The 15406-nt window shown below is 47.6% G+C and overlaps 1 protein-coding gene across 1 annotated transcript in view; it reads left to right on the top strand.

Annotated features, from left to right (window-relative positions):
* Positions 1-15406, top strand: part of faf1 (Fas (TNFRSF6) associated factor 1) — a 52250-nt gene that overhangs the window by 7914 nt on the left and 28930 nt on the right. The window contains exons 2-8 of the mRNA XM_080833158.1: positions 755-892; positions 1096-1222; positions 2786-2849; positions 3029-3110; positions 7963-8117; positions 12851-12987; positions 13923-14011. Coding sequence (XP_080689284.1) covers positions 755-892; positions 1096-1222; positions 2786-2849; positions 3029-3110; positions 7963-8117; positions 12851-12987; positions 13923-14011 — 792 coding nt within the window. The remainder of the gene's footprint in view (positions 1-754; positions 893-1095; positions 1223-2785; positions 2850-3028; positions 3111-7962; positions 8118-12850; positions 12988-13922; positions 14012-15406) is intronic.

Below are 15406 nucleotides of genomic sequence, written 5' to 3'. Positions count from 1 at the left end.
TCAACTAGTTTTGGTACCATCCTTAAATTAATTTTGATGGCATAGGTGTGAAGGACAGATAAACACCTATGTCTTTCCCACTAGCCATCCAGGATATGCCCTATCTAGTTCTGTGTACCGGGCTGGAATAACCTGCACAAAGTGTGGTTATGTAACCTGCAGTAGTGCCACCTTTCTTATACGACCCGACATTTCTCCAGAAACAAACAAACACATCTCCCCTGGTCTACCCTCCCCTGGTCTCCCCAGGTCTCCCCAGATCTCCCCTGGTCTGCCCTGGTCTCCCCTGGTCTGCCCTGGTCTGCCCTGGCCCAAGGGAGGCCGTGCGGGCCAGCCAGTCTCTAATGAGTCCCTCCTGTACTCATACGCTCTGACAATTCCGTGCTCGGTGTGAGTTAATGAGAACGCTGGCCTTCCTCCCCTTCCTTTCTGCGGAGTGGAAGCGCGAGCGCCCGGAGCTCCCCTCGGTCTACACAGCACATTTATTTATTTATGTATTTATGTATTTATTTATTAATTTTTTTAATTTATTTATTAAAGGTGCTGATGGGTTTATATGTGTCGCCTAACTGAACACAAGCATGTGCTTCCTGTTGTTTTTTTTTAACACAAGAGACTTCAGACTCTCTTATGGTGCAGAGAAGTATGTACCGTACAGTTATTGAATATGTTTCGAAGTGTGTCTGTGTGAACACCTCTGTGTCTAAAGTGTTTCTCTATGTGTGTGTTTGTTCCTTCTGTGTCATTCCCCCAGATGACTCTCGCCAGCTCGGGGATCAGCTACCCCTGCCACCACCTGACTGTGTGCCGCCGGTCGTCCCCCGCCCCCTCCACCGCCGCCCCCACCGAGCAGGCAGAAGAATTGCCTGGCCCGAGCCCCGCCCAAGCCCCGGTAACACACTCTCTCTTTCTGTCTCTCTCTCGCCCACCACTACGCTATCTGCCAGCTTCCCTCACACAGTTTGCTAAAGATAACAAGTGCATTGTTTATTATTTATTATGGAACACACTGGCATGCTGTCATGCGTCCACCTGTTTGATCTGAGTGAATTACGTGTCATTAAATGTCTGCCGTCATGTCCGTGTGTGTCCCAGTGCACAGATATCCACATGGTGAGCGACAGCGAGGGCGACGACTTTGAGGACGCTCCAGAGTTTGGTGTGGACGAGACTGAGATATTTGGACTGGGAAGCTCAGCGTCAAGTCGGAAGTCGCCTATGAGTGAGTGCTTTAGCACAGTGGTTCTCAACCTTTTTTGCTCCATGACCCACATTTTTAGATAACAGTGCAGTTGCGACCCAACAATTAATAATCAGCATGAATCATCAGGCCAATAATTTAACAATTGTATTATTATTTTATTATTATGATTACTACCACTACTAATACTCTACCACTGTTTAACCATTGGAAACACATGCAACTGTTTAAAGTCAGGATCAGTTATGCAATCATGGACTTCTGAACTTCTTTGAACAAAAATGGACTTTAGCCATACATTTTCAACTTTTTAATAGGAAATTATGAACTTACATGTTCAACTTCTTAAGAAGAATCCATGGACTTACATGTTCACCTTTTTAGTCAGAGATGGACTAACATGTTCCACTTATCACAGGACTTATGTTGATTTTTTAAATGAGAAATCCTTACTTACATGCTCAACTACTTAATGAGAAATGGACATGTTCAAATAGTAAATGAGATCCCTGAATGTTTTCCTGTCATCGAGGCTGCCCCATCCGTTGTCACACCAACACACTTTGACCAGGAGAGCTGATTGAGATAAAGTATGTGTCCATTGCAGAAAAACAATCTCTGCTGCCTGCAGTGGTAAATGTTGGCAAATCTGAATTAAATAAGAACTGCTCTTCAAAGTCATCATTCCGAACATACTGCACGTAAACCAAGAGAATGGCATGGCTAGCCACGTCTGTGGATTCATCGAGTTGTAAGGCGATATAGTCAAAAGTGCAGAGACGTTCAGTGAGCTATTGCTCAACATCATTTGACATGTCACATATCCTCACATGAACAGTGTCGTTTGTCACGGGAATTGTCTTTAAGTTCGCTGCTTCTTTTTCACCTATGAGTGCAGTGCACAAAACGATGGCAACTTCTGTAACCGTATGGGACGTTTTGCTCTGAGCTAGCCGGTAGGAGACCTAAACAGTGATGGCACGTTAAAAAAAAAGGTTTTACATTTAGAATTCGTCTCGCGACCTTTTCAGGAACTCTGGGTTGAGAACCACTGCTTTAGCAGACACAGACACAGACACAGACACAGACACAGACACAGACACAGACACAGACACAGACACAGACACAGACACAGACACAGACACAGACACAGACACAGACACAGACACAGACACAGACACAGACACAGACACAGACACAGACACAGACACAGACACAGACACAGACACAGACAGCAGAATTGTCTGAAGGAGCTTTACAGAGCCCAGAGAATTTGAAAGTATACTTCCACGGATGGGTGACCTTTAGGTGTGCACACAACGCAAATTAGGTGACCAGCATGGTCTGCACAGCACCAAAACACACAGTAGCACACAGTACCAAGGAAACCTACAAAACAGTCTTTGCTGTAGATTCACATGACATGGGATTGAGCTTGTGCGCAGAGAGTTGTGTTCGCAATAACAAAACTAGTAGAATTTGGTTGCACAAAGGTGCATGTGTGCCTCCGCGTGGTAGTATACCTGGGCTCGATGAGACGAAGAAGAGTGTCTGATCTGAGTGTTTCGTCTTTCCTGCTTTCAGTGCCAGACAACAGTGAGAATGAGGGGGACGCCTTACTGCACTTTACTGCCGAGTTTTCCACAAGGTGAGGTTTTCTCGCAAGGCCCCAGAAGTGTGTGTGTGTGTGTGTGTGTGTGTGTGTGGGCGTGTGTGTGTGTGGGCTGGGTTTAGAGTCAAATCTAGAATGTTTTTCAGAACACACATATGGACTCCTGTGCACTCTGTCTTTCTCTCTCTCCCTCTCCCTCTCTCTCTCCGTCACAGATATGGAGAATGCCATCCAGTCTTCTTCATTGGCTCTTTGGAAGCAGCTTCTCAAGAGGCCTTCTACGGCAAAGCCAGAGACGTACGTAACAGTTTCCGCACACAAACTCAAAAGTGTCCGACAGAACAATGTTTCTGAAGCACTGTTGAGCCATAGTATTACTCTTTCCACTTCAGTTTCTTTGCGAATGTCTTAAAAGTTTAGAAATGTGTACACGCCCTCAGATTTCTTCCAATTCCGCATGAAAGCCTGCGCCACTAAACCTTAAACCTTGTCAGATTTCCAGTCCCCGTGCTCAGACAGCTGAAGCTTTATTTTTAGCGTCTTTTCTGGTGATTTTCCCTCTCTGTGTGCGGCGTCCCTCGCTCCGGAGCCTTGTATCAACTGACAGCTTGTGGGGATTAGTGTCTTATTAGAATGGGAAGATGCAGGCAAGATGTTTGGGGGGTTTCGGACCATGAGGCGCTGCAGGGGCTGGCCCCTTGCCTGGCTCCCAGCTCATCTCTCCTCTCCCCCTCTAAGCCGGCGCAATATGGCCTCTCTTCTTCTTCTGTCCTTTGGGTCGCCACAGAGACCGCATCCACAGAGAGGAGAGGGGAACACAGCAGGATGAGGGGAGGACGGGAGAGGAGACCTATAAAACTCTCTTTCTCTACCTTTGTCTCTCTCTCTCTCTTTCTCTTCAGTTGTCCTTTCTTTCTCTTTCAGTACCTGTGTCTTTCTTGTCCCATCTCTATTTTAATTTTTATACCGTCTTCGTGTCTCTCTCCCCTCCACTGTGTCCGTTACTCACTCTTTCTTCCATACCCCCACCTTCAGAACTGAGCTGGTGGGTGATTCGGGGTTAACCCCTCAGATGTTGAAGAGGCACTCAAACCCCTGGCCCATGCTACCCCTCCCTGCCTGGAGAAAGTGCCATAAATCTCAGGCTGTTGTCCTCTCAACTGCCTACTCATTAAGTGGATATTGCACCAGTGCCGATTTATGTGCTGAGTGCGTGGGTGGGTTGGAGTGTGTGTGTGTTGGAGTGTGTGTGTGTGTGTGTGTGTGTGTGTGTGTGTGTGTGTGTGTGTGTGTGTGTGTGTGTGTGTGTAGTGGGTTTAAGGGAGGACTGTGTCTCCCACTCAAAGGCCAGCAGGGGCTAATCACTAAGTAAAACACTACATTTGATGAAGTGTTTCTGGAGTGGGGCTGTGCTGTGGAGGGTGGAGATGGGGCTGAATCCTTCCTTAATGAAAACTCTCCGGGCCCCTGAGCTCATCCAGGGGGATCAGCTAAAGGCCTCGCAGACAGGCCACCCAGCGGCTGCCAGGACCCCCCCCCCGTCCCCGTCCACGTCCCTCCAAAGCCCCTTAATGTGCGGTTAATCGCAATAACCCCATGTTAGGATTCAGTCCTGACTCCCATCAAAATTCATAGCCGTGGCAGCCGATGGCCTTTTCGTGTTGGATGGGTTGTGCTCAGGCTAAGTTCCCGCAGAGATAACGCAGGGCAGAGCGAGAGATCCCTCACACCCAGAGCACAGGCCACGCTCTGGCTGCGCTAATACTGATCAATACTGATCAATACTGATCGATACTGGTCATTTGCCTCTGTACTGGAAGGGGAAGACTTTTAATGACAGTGACATGAATGCATGAAGCATTGATAATATGCACAAGCACACCCCATTGCAACCATGTTTTTTTACACTGTTTTTATATTTATATGTTAGCTAAGTTATTTCTGATGACCATTTTGGACGTTCAATTGAATTTAAAAGAAGATTGATCAATTAATCACGGCATTCAATTTGATTTTTGTAGCCTTACATCTTTTTTTTTGCTGTTACTTAAGTGCACATTATTATGTTGTGTGTATATATATGTTTTTCATTTTATTTATTATTTCCACAGAACATGGTTCACTTTCATCATGTCATTCACCCACCTAATCTAACAAACTTTATTTAACGCCTCCAAGCAAGCTTCCCCTTCTACTCTCATTTCTCCTTCACAACAATCTATTGAGGAGGATTTATTTTACTTAGTGAAGTGCCATCTGTTAAAGTGTTGATACGTGTGTGTATTCCCTGCACTGATTTGGGGGGGGTGGATGGGGGTGAGTGCGGGCGCGGGGGGGGGGGTCAGGCAAGGGAGTAATATGAAGACTTAATTTCCACGTGTTTGCTTTTCTACAGGACTGCAATGGGGAGATCACTTTCACCGTGCCTCTCTCTTTCTCTCCACTACAGTCACTGTAATTAAAAATGTCCTCTCTGCAGACTTGCGCTCGTTTTTGCAATTAAACAGACGCTTGTCAAACATAAACGACACATGGGCTAATAGACTGGTATGACAGGTGTGTGTCTACAGGTCCGGTCGTTTTTCTATTACCTATGAAAACATGACAGCGAAAAAAAAATAAATGTGTATTGTGGGTGTTTATTTCTCAGTATTTGGGAGTTGGGGATGGGTGTAATTTGAGCGCTCACTGGGATTGGGCCTCGAGGCGCTTTTCCACAGGGCTCTGCTCTCTCTTTCCTTTCCCTCTCTCTCTCTCTCTCTTTCTGTTCCCTCCCTCTTTTTTTACTGTGCTGCCATTTAGCTCAGCCACCTGTACGTGAGAATCGCCACTCACATTTCACCTAATCATAAGTTGCGGCCCAAAGCACAAAGAAATGAAGAAGAAGAAAAGCAAGTGGATGCTTGGGATAAGAACACACTGAGGGTGGGAGCCTCATTCACAGGCCTGTCCACGGAGTGACAGAGTCCGCCTGAGAAGTGAGCACTTTCCTGGGCACTGTGTGAAAGGCTGCAGTTTGTAGCTCACAGACCGGATCGGCTTTCCTCCGTCTTCCCAGTTCCCATCTCCTCCCTCTTCCTCCCCCTCTCCCTCCTTCTCTGGGCGGACAGCGGTGACAGCCTCCTCCGTCCTGTCCTCTCCACTACGAGACGGGGCCTTTTGGGTCAGTTTCTGCCCCCTCAAAGCAAACTGCTAATTTGGCCTGGAGTGACGACTCACTCTCTGTCCCTGTCCAGGGAGAGCCATGAGGAGTGCTGAGAGCAGGGGAAGGGCAGGGGGATGATGGGGGGATGACGGGGGGAGGGATGGGCAGAGAGAGAAAGGGCTCAGGGACACAAGAGGGACGTGTTGCTGAGATGATATTAGAGAGAGTTAGCTTTGGCCATCTTCCTTCCTTTCTTTCTTTCTTTCTTTCTTTCTTTCTGTCTTTCTTTCTTCCTTTCAGTCTCCCTTTCTTTCTTTCTTTCTTTCTTTATCTTCTTCTCCCATCCATTGTCACGTGATCACAGGAGGCTCGCTGCTTTGCTGAAAGTCGTAATGTTCACTCGGCACACACTTTCCATATGAAGAATGGATGTGTTTTAGTTGGCTGTAAACAAGGCGACTGTGTGTGTGTGTGTGTGTGTGTGTGTGTGTGTGTGTGTGTTGTAGGTCTTTCTCTCCTCTTTAAAATCCTCTCTCCTCTCTAGGCTGCATGTGCTTGTCTTCACAGCGTGAGTGTTTAATCTTTTCAGGATGGCGAGTCGGTTCTGTGAATGAGGGCCAGGCCGAGGCTCACTAGGAACCACCGGGCTTATTCTAAAGCACTAATCGCTGAGCAAACACAGCAGTGTTCTCTCTCTCTTTCTCCCCCCCAGCGCCTCTTACACACACCACAATATAGCAGTGCAAACCTCTGTTTTTCTTTCTGTGGTACTTTCTTTTTAAACTTTCTCCTCACTTTCCCTTGTTTTCTTTATGTTTGGGCACTCGCTTTTGCTTTTTTTTTTTGTACTCCTTTTCAGAAATCCTGAGAATTCGCTGCGGCACGCGGTTGAGGAATGAAGGGACGGGGAGGAAGGGTTGGCTGAGGGGAGCGAGACATAAAGAAAGAGAGAGAGAGAGAGAGAGAGAGAGTGAGCAAGCGAGCGAAAAAAGGCGAAATTTCAGTGAGCACATCGTGCAATTTAACAAGCTTTATTTCCTCCAACAAACCTGGGGTTGTGTTTGTTTTTTAATTAGTTTGTCAGTTTCGCTGTGAGGCGCCGCCTTCATACGCCAGCCGCAGATAAGTGTGGATTTAGAGCTGCGTCAATATTGTCCGCCCCCATGCCGCCAACCTGAGGAGGGTAGGCAGGCCGCTGGCATTTGATGCAGAATAAATAGAGTGATTTGTTGGGTTTTGTTGTGCCGTTGGCTGTGGCCGAGAAAGTTTTGTTTGCCTCCCCTGTTCTCTTGATTTGGTGGGGTTATTTGCTCTGATGCCGGCCCTCCACTCTGCCCCTGCAGGGGGTCTCTCTCTCACTCACTCCTCTCCCTGGCCTTGCTTTTCCTCTCTTACTCTCTCTGTTCATCTCTCTCTCTCTCTCGCTCACTCACTCCTCTCCCTGACCTTGCTTCTCCTCTCTTACTCTCTCTGTTCATCTCTCTCACTCTCGCTGTTCATCTCTCTTACTCTCTCTTTTCCTCTCTTACTCTCTCTGTTCATCTCTCTCACTCTCTGTTCATCTCTCTCACTCTCTGTTCATCTCTCTCACTCTCTGTTTATCTCTCTCACTCCTCTCCCTGGCCTTCGCTTTTACTCTCTTACTCTCTCCTTTCATCTGTCACTCTCGCTGTTCATCTCTCTAACTCTTTCTGTTTATCTCTCTATCGCTCTGTTCAACTCTCAGTCTGTTTCCTCTTTCAATCTGTCTTTCTCCCTCATGCTCCCCCCCCCCCCTCTCTCTCTCTCTCCATCTTCCACATGTGTCTGTGGTCTGATCATCATAATTCCCTGTCTGGACTGAAATCTGACAGACGTCCCACACAGCACACTGGCCAGCTGTTGATAAAGGCCCCATTTCTCATTTCTCAATGTGTTCCCAATCAAGTTGTTTTCTGGTGCGACACACAAATAATAAAGCACAGGAATAAAGAGTTTAATGTACGGGTCCATCTCTCCTTACAGAGGAAACTGCTGGCCATCTATCTCCACCATGACGAGAGTGTCCTCAGTAATGTCTTCTGCTCCCAGATGATGTGCGCAGAGTCCATAGTCTCGTATCTGAGTCAGAACTTCATCACGTGGGCCTGGGATGTCACTAAAGAGGCCAACAAAGCCAGGTAAGCCCCTCTCCGCTTTACCTCTCAATAACTATGCCCACCTCTCTCTAGTAGCTATACCAACCTCTCTCTAGTAACTATGCCCACCTCTCTAGTAACTATTCCCACACCTCTCTCTAGTAACTATGCCCACACCTCTCTCTAGTAACTATGCCCACACCTCTCTCTAGTAGCTATGCCCACCTCTCTCTAGTAACTATGCCCACACCTCTCTCTAGTAGCTATGCCCACACCTCTCTCTAGTAACTATGCCCACACCTCTCTTTAGTAACTATGCCCACTTCTCTCTAATAACTATGCCCACACCTCTCTCTAATAACTATGCCCACACCTCTCTCTAGTAACTATGCCCACACCTCTCTCTAGTAACTATGCCCACACCTCTCTCTAGTAACTGAGAAAGCTCCCCCCCCCACACACACACACACACACACACACACACACACACACCCCCCTCGCTCTTGAAATGCATAATATCTTAATAGGGTGCATTTCATTCTGTTCTGCCTGTCCCCCAAACTAACAAAAGTAGTTGTGTTTGCTCTGTGAGGCCCTGACTGCACAATCTGCTCTAATCTGCCCCAATAATGCCTCTGTGAGAGCCTCTATTTTACACCAAGGAGAGTGGGGGGGGGGGGGGGGGGGTGTGTGTGTGTGTGTGTGTGTGTGTGTGTGTGTGTGTGTAAATAATGCCTCCAGTTTACACCAAGGGGCTGCCCGCCCGCCAGAATCTCTTCATTTCAGCATAGTGGGACAGGCTTTTCTCTCTCTCTCTCTCTCTCTCTTTCTCCTTCCCCCCCTCTTTCATTCTTTTCTATCTCTCTCTCTTTCTCCCCTTCACACTTTCTCCCTCCCCTCTCTTTCATTCTTTTCTCTCATTCTGTCTCCCTTCTTCCCCCTCTTCTCTATCTCTCTCTTCTTTCCCTCTCTCTCTCTCTCTCTCTCGTTATATATCTCTCTCTCTTCAGTCTTGGGTGAGACTCCTCCAGCTCTGCCCTCTAATTGCTCTCGCTGGGTAGCTGCTAACAGGTTGGGAGCCATCGACCTCCAGGTCCCATGACCTGGGCTTGATCTTGTTTGTGCAGGCCTTGGTTCAGCAATCCCTCCTCTGGTCGGGAACCTCGGGTGTGTGTGTGTGTGAGTGTGTGTGTGTGAGCGGGTGTGTGTGTGAGCGGGTGTGTGTGTGAGAGGGTGTGTGTGTGTGTGAGCGGGTGTTAGAGCCGGGGTCCAGGGGTCAGGCAGGGGCCTGATTTGGGCCCAGCAGCAGGCCTTGTTCTGGGGGCAGGACACAGCTTTTCCCCCTCTTCCACTAGGCTACACCTGAATAGCCCACCCCCTGGAAGGAGACGTTTAAGAAGGGCCGGAGCGGGAGAACTGGAGGGAAGGAAGGGGTGTGTGTGTGTGTGTGTGGGTGGGGGGCAGGCCCAGACACTGACCCTGCTCCTATTTGATTTCCTTTTGGGGGCTGGATATTTCTGCAGTTCATTCCGCTCCCTTTCTCCTTTTAGCTTCTTGCCCCAACTGAGCCTTTTATTGCAGATTAAAGGCAGGCAACATCTGGAGCCTTTCATAGCGGCCACTGCTACACACCCCCTCCCCACCCCTCCCCACCCCAATCTTCTCACTCCAATCTCCCCACTCACACTCTTTCTCTCTCACACACACACACACACACACACACACACACACACACACACACACACACACACACACACAAAAACACACACACCCTCTCTCTCACTCACACACACACACACGCACCCTCTCTCTCTCTGTCTCTCTCTCTATGTCACGCACACACACTCACACAAACGCACGCACGCACGCACCCCATGTCTCCTGCACACATTTCTCACGCTCCCAGGTTGAGCAGGACGGGCGGCTGATTGGCGTTTGTCATAGTGGCCCTTAAGCAGCACGCTGACTCCCGCGGCCTCCGCTCTTTGAGCCCGCACCCCGGTGGACGGCCCAGGAATTCTCATGCCTTTTCAGCTCGGTGATTAATTATGCATAAAATGCTCTAATCTCAGGACTCTGTGCCAAGATAATTGTCACCTTTGGGAAATGCTTGTAAAATACCACAGTGACACTTGTTAGCATACGTTACATTGTTGGAGGCGGAGGCCATGCATTCCTTGGTAATGTCACACTGCTTTCCCACACTACAGTCGAGCCACTCTCACTCAACCACAGATCAATGTACTTGGCAGAGCACTGTTCTGAAATGTTTGATCTCTTTGAATTTGATTAAAAAAAAATAAAGTTACCTTTGGAAAAGCTCGCAGGTAATACAGAGCTTATTAAAAAGGAAACCACAGTGTTTGAGCACCCTCTCAAGCGAGAAATGAGCATTTGGGAAATGTGAGCGTGACTCCTGCTTTGGACGTTTTTAAACTTGGGCATGTCAGTGCGAAAGAGTCTTATGTATTGTTTTTGTCCTTGTTGCTTCTGGTTGAGCGGCTGAGGAAAGACTCACCTGATGAGTGACGTAGAGCGCGCTCGTTCTCAGGTAGCGCTGAAATGTCTCACCTGCAGCCACACCTCGACAGCCGTGAGTCTGATCGGATCCGACAGTGCGGAGAAACATTAACATTCTAACGTCTCGCATCGGATTGGAGACCTTTGTGAACCTGTCACTCTCATAACCAGAGCGCCACTCATCCAAGGAGATGCTCAGAGAGCAGGTGTTAGGATGGGAAGGTTGGCCGTACAAGAAGGGGGGGGGGGGGTGGGGGGGGGGGGAGAGAAGAAGAAGAAAAAAAAAAAAAACAGTCACCAAGAACATTCTTCACAGAAATGTGGACTGTTCTCTCTCCCATTGAAGTAATGGTTATATTGTACACCTCTCCTGAAAGACTCACCACTGCTAATCCACGGCAGTCCCAAAGCTAGTTTTGTCTCATTCCCCGTCGTTATTTGGTTAGTTGCCTGGCTTTGTGTGTGTTGTCTTGTTGAAACAGGAGCTGGCCTGGTGTGTTAAGCTGATTCGCAAGGCTGCTCAGCTGGTGGGGGTTTATCTTAACGTCCATGTTTAACAGGGCTAGCAGAGGGTAGGGTTTCTCTCCAGGCCCTGCCGGTAATTGTTCTCTCGCCCTGTACGACTGGTTAAAATTACACTGTACTCTCTCAGTACGTCCAGCTGGTCTTTTCGCTAAGCCCTGCATAGGTCCCTTGGACTCGGGGGAGTTTGTGAAGGGAGGGACACGTTAGTGAGGGTTGTGTTTAAACACAACAGCCCGGGGGATGGTGGTGGTCAGTCAGCCGGGTAACGACAGAGGTGTGCTCCCAAGCACGCTTCACTTCATCTGGGCACCAGAGTCACCTCCTGTCCCTCCACTCCTGGGGTTCATCCAGGGAGTAATGGAGGGAGTTGCTTTTTCACTGTGTTACACTGTTCACGGTGTGATTGCACTGACGGCAGCTGGAGAAGGCAGGGCTTGGGCTCCCGATCTGATAAGAGGAGCAAATTAGCCTACATGAAGGTTGTTTTCAAGAGCTTGTTGAGAGCCTAAATAAATGCAACCCTAATGGGACAATTACCAGTCAGTGCTTGATTTGGTTTAACAAACAGCGGATTGACAGTTAATGACGTTCTTTTGTCAACACCTCATTTGTTCAGATTTCCCACTGAAAATGCAGGTAAATCAATGTCAATCACAATGGTCATAAGGTTTTGGCTCATCAGTGTACATGTTAGGGCTAGACTTGGGGGCGGCGTTACTAGCACGCGGTGATATAATATAAGATAATAGTATATAATATACTCTTTAGGTACTAATAAGAACAAGACATGTAAAGGGTGTTCGATCTGAAGCACAAGTTAGATAAGCCAGGAGTCAGACATCGCTGATGTAAGTGTAGAGATCTGTTAGTATTGTGAAAACACAGACAGACCTTTACCTTTCTCACTAAGCTGTCTTGAGAGGAATACATTTAAATGAATGTGCGTCTATGCAAGTTATGTCTAATTCATTTCACACCTTACTTTGCTTCTGATTATTTTATATTATGCCTACAGGATACCGCAGGCTGCCGTTTCTCTCTTTTCCATCTTCTGAAATTCATGATTACTGATGAGTAACTCTCCTTACTCTAGAGACACGCATACACACACACACACACACACACACACACACACACACACACCATCATTCTCCACTGTTCTCCTTGACCCGCACGCGCCTCTCTGGTCCATGGTTCCTTTATTCCAGCGGCTGGTTATTAAAGCACACCTTATTAAAAGCAGAGGTGGGGGAACCTAATTTATATTTGCATTCAGTCTATAGCCAGTCATTAATATTATGACATTTACAGTGAGCTGGGAGGTTCTGGCTGCTACCCTTTTCCTTGCCTTGAAATGTTAATTTAAAAAAGTTCTGTCTTTGTAATGGAATAAGAAATCCTCAGCTGCCCTATCAAATTCATCACGTCTGGAGAGGAATTCTAATCAGGTGTGGCTGCTGAGCTGATGGTTGGGAAGAGGCGGGAGGGCTGGCGGGTGGGTGGGTGTGTGGGTGCGTGCGTCTGCCAGAATCAGACGCAGAATTGGTTTTAAAGTCCCTTAATGCACCTGGGCCTGTGGCTGCCTCCTGTAGCAGCTGTACGTCTTAAAACGTGTGTCTCAAAATAACCACACTCAACTTCTCTTCTCTTTTCTCTCTGTCTTTCGTTATTTCTTTTCTCCATCTTTCTTTCATTCGTGATCTCCTCTCTTTCTCATTCTTTTATCCCAGACTACTCACCATGTGCACACGGCACTTTGGCAGTGTGGTAGCTCAGACCATTCGGACGTACAAAACTGACCAGTTCCCCCTGTTACTCATCGTCATGGGCAAGCGCACGTCCAACGAAGTATTGCACGTCATTCAAGGTAACCGCTCATCAAAGCACCATGTGTACACCGAACACTAGTGCACACACCAAACACTAGTGCACACACCAAACACTAGTGCACACACCAAACACACCAAACACTAGTGCGCACACCAAACACTAGTGCGCACACCAAACACACCAAACACTAGTGCACACACCAAACACACCAAACACTAGTGCACTCACCAAACACTAGTGCACACACCAAACACTAGTGCACACACTAAACACTAGTGCACTCATCAAACACACCAAACACTAGTGCACACACCAAACACTAGTGCGCACACCAAACACACTAAACACTAGTGCACTCATCAAACACACCAAACACTAGTGCACACACCAAACACACCAAACACTAGTGCGCACACCAAACACACCAAACACTAGTGCACACACCAAACACTAGTGCACACACCAAACACTAGTGCGCACACCAAACACTAGTGCACACACCAAACACTAGTGCACACACCAAACACTAGTGCGCACACCAAACACAGCAAACACTAGTGCACACCCCAAACACACCAAACACTAGTGCACACACCAAACACTAGTGCACACACCAAACACTAGTGCACTCATCAAACACACCAAACACTAGTGCACACACCAAACACTAGTGCACACACCAAACACTAGTGCACACACCAAACGCTAGTGCGCTCATCAAACTCACCAAACACTAGTGCACACACCAAACACTAGTGCACACACCAAACACACCAAACACTAGTGCACACACTGGGGTGTGTCATGCTGATTTTGGGAAGTTTAGAACTCAGGTGTCTGCATTCATGCCAAATAAGTCATGACAAAACTGACAATGAAAATAAAAAGTGAGAGGTGAGAGCTGGCACTAATTTCTTAACAGCAGAAATGTGTTGAGATGAATAAGTCAAACTGTTTGTTTGTTTGTTGAAGGCAACACAACAGTAGATGAGCTGATGATGAGACTAATGGGAGCGATGGAGATCTTCACCTCCCAGCAGCAAGAGGACATTAAAGATGAGGTGAGCAAAACCAAAGTCGGTAAACTAACAAAGGACAAGTCTTCTCACAAAGCACGACAGACGAGAATGGACAGAGTCAAAACCTTCCCCTCAAAATTCTTGTTAAAGCTTTGTATGGAACAGCTCCTTGAAAATGGCTACTTTTGATTGACCCCTGCTTCGAGCTTCGTCCTCTCCCGTTACCAGATCCTGTCCAACTAGCCTCTCCTCTCCACCTGCGTATGGACTTCATGCTAGGACACATCGCAGTGCATTGTCCCTCCTTCACCCCAGACAGTTGCTGCAGAGGGAGAGAGAGGGGGGGGAGCACAAAAGCCCAAAAGCCCCGAACCAGAAAGCAAGTGTGCACCTCAGAGTTGCTATTTTCCTTTGCAGCGCCCAGTCACAATGCAAGCCCCAATCCAAACTCTGCACACTCGTAACCTCGCTGTCCCTGCCCTCTTAAATCCAGCCTTAACCCCACAAAGGGAGCTGAGCGCAATACGGGGAGAAAGGAGCATGAAACAAAGGGAGTCCGTGCCTTTCATCCTCGTGACTAGCCAGCCCAGGCGGTAGCAAGGCCCACTCAGGGTGATATGAAGGGAGCCTATTCTTCTCCTGCCTGGTCCCCTTTCAAAAGCCTCTCATTCTTCAGCCTTCTAAAGCCATATGTTTGGACTCTACTCAGGGCATATGTTCACGGATGGTATTGTAAGTCTTGCATTCTTTTTTTTTCTTTTTTTTTACTCCACATGTTGTATTATTGTTACGAAGGCATTGAACATTTTTCCTGTCAATGGCATCAACCGGAGTGTACCTTAAACAGGTGCAACTCCATTGTCGCTAATGAACAGGGCTCTGGCTGATGCCATTTCAATTTGGTCCACAACACTAGAATGTTTGTTTAACGATAGCACATCGCCCATACCTTTCTCGAATGGTACCTGTCCTTCTATACTCATTAAAATGACATTCATTAAATGTCATTTCATTTGCCTGGAGTCATCTTATTGTTTTGGAATTAAAGTAGGTAAACTGACGCCCTGGGCCAGCGCCTTATTGGATGAAACGTAGAATTAGAAAATAATACAGATAACTGAGGCCTTTGTTGTGAATGTCTTCTGAGATCCTCTGCATCAAGGTCTCTCTGGGCTTCCCAAGAACCGCACTGGAAGTCAGGGTAGTAGGGTCTTAAACAGTGGTCTTGTGATAGATTAAATCTTCTGCTGTTCAGATGTCCACATGGTGCAATGGGGATCTGTACTCCTGTGTACTATGAACTGAGGGCTTCTGTGTAAGGGCCTGTCCTCTCTCCCGGTGCTTCCCTGAGGGCTCCTGTGTAAGGGCCTGTCCTCTCTACCTCTGGTTCCCTGAGAGTTCTGGAGCCATGGATGGATGAATGTGTATTTCTTCTTT

The sequence above is a fragment of the Sprattus sprattus genome, assembly GCF_963457725.1.
Source record: "Sprattus sprattus genome assembly, chromosome: 2".
Taxonomy (NCBI): domain Eukaryota; kingdom Metazoa; phylum Chordata; class Actinopteri; order Clupeiformes; family Clupeidae; genus Sprattus; species Sprattus sprattus.
This window is presented reverse-complemented; position numbering and strand designations above follow the sequence as displayed.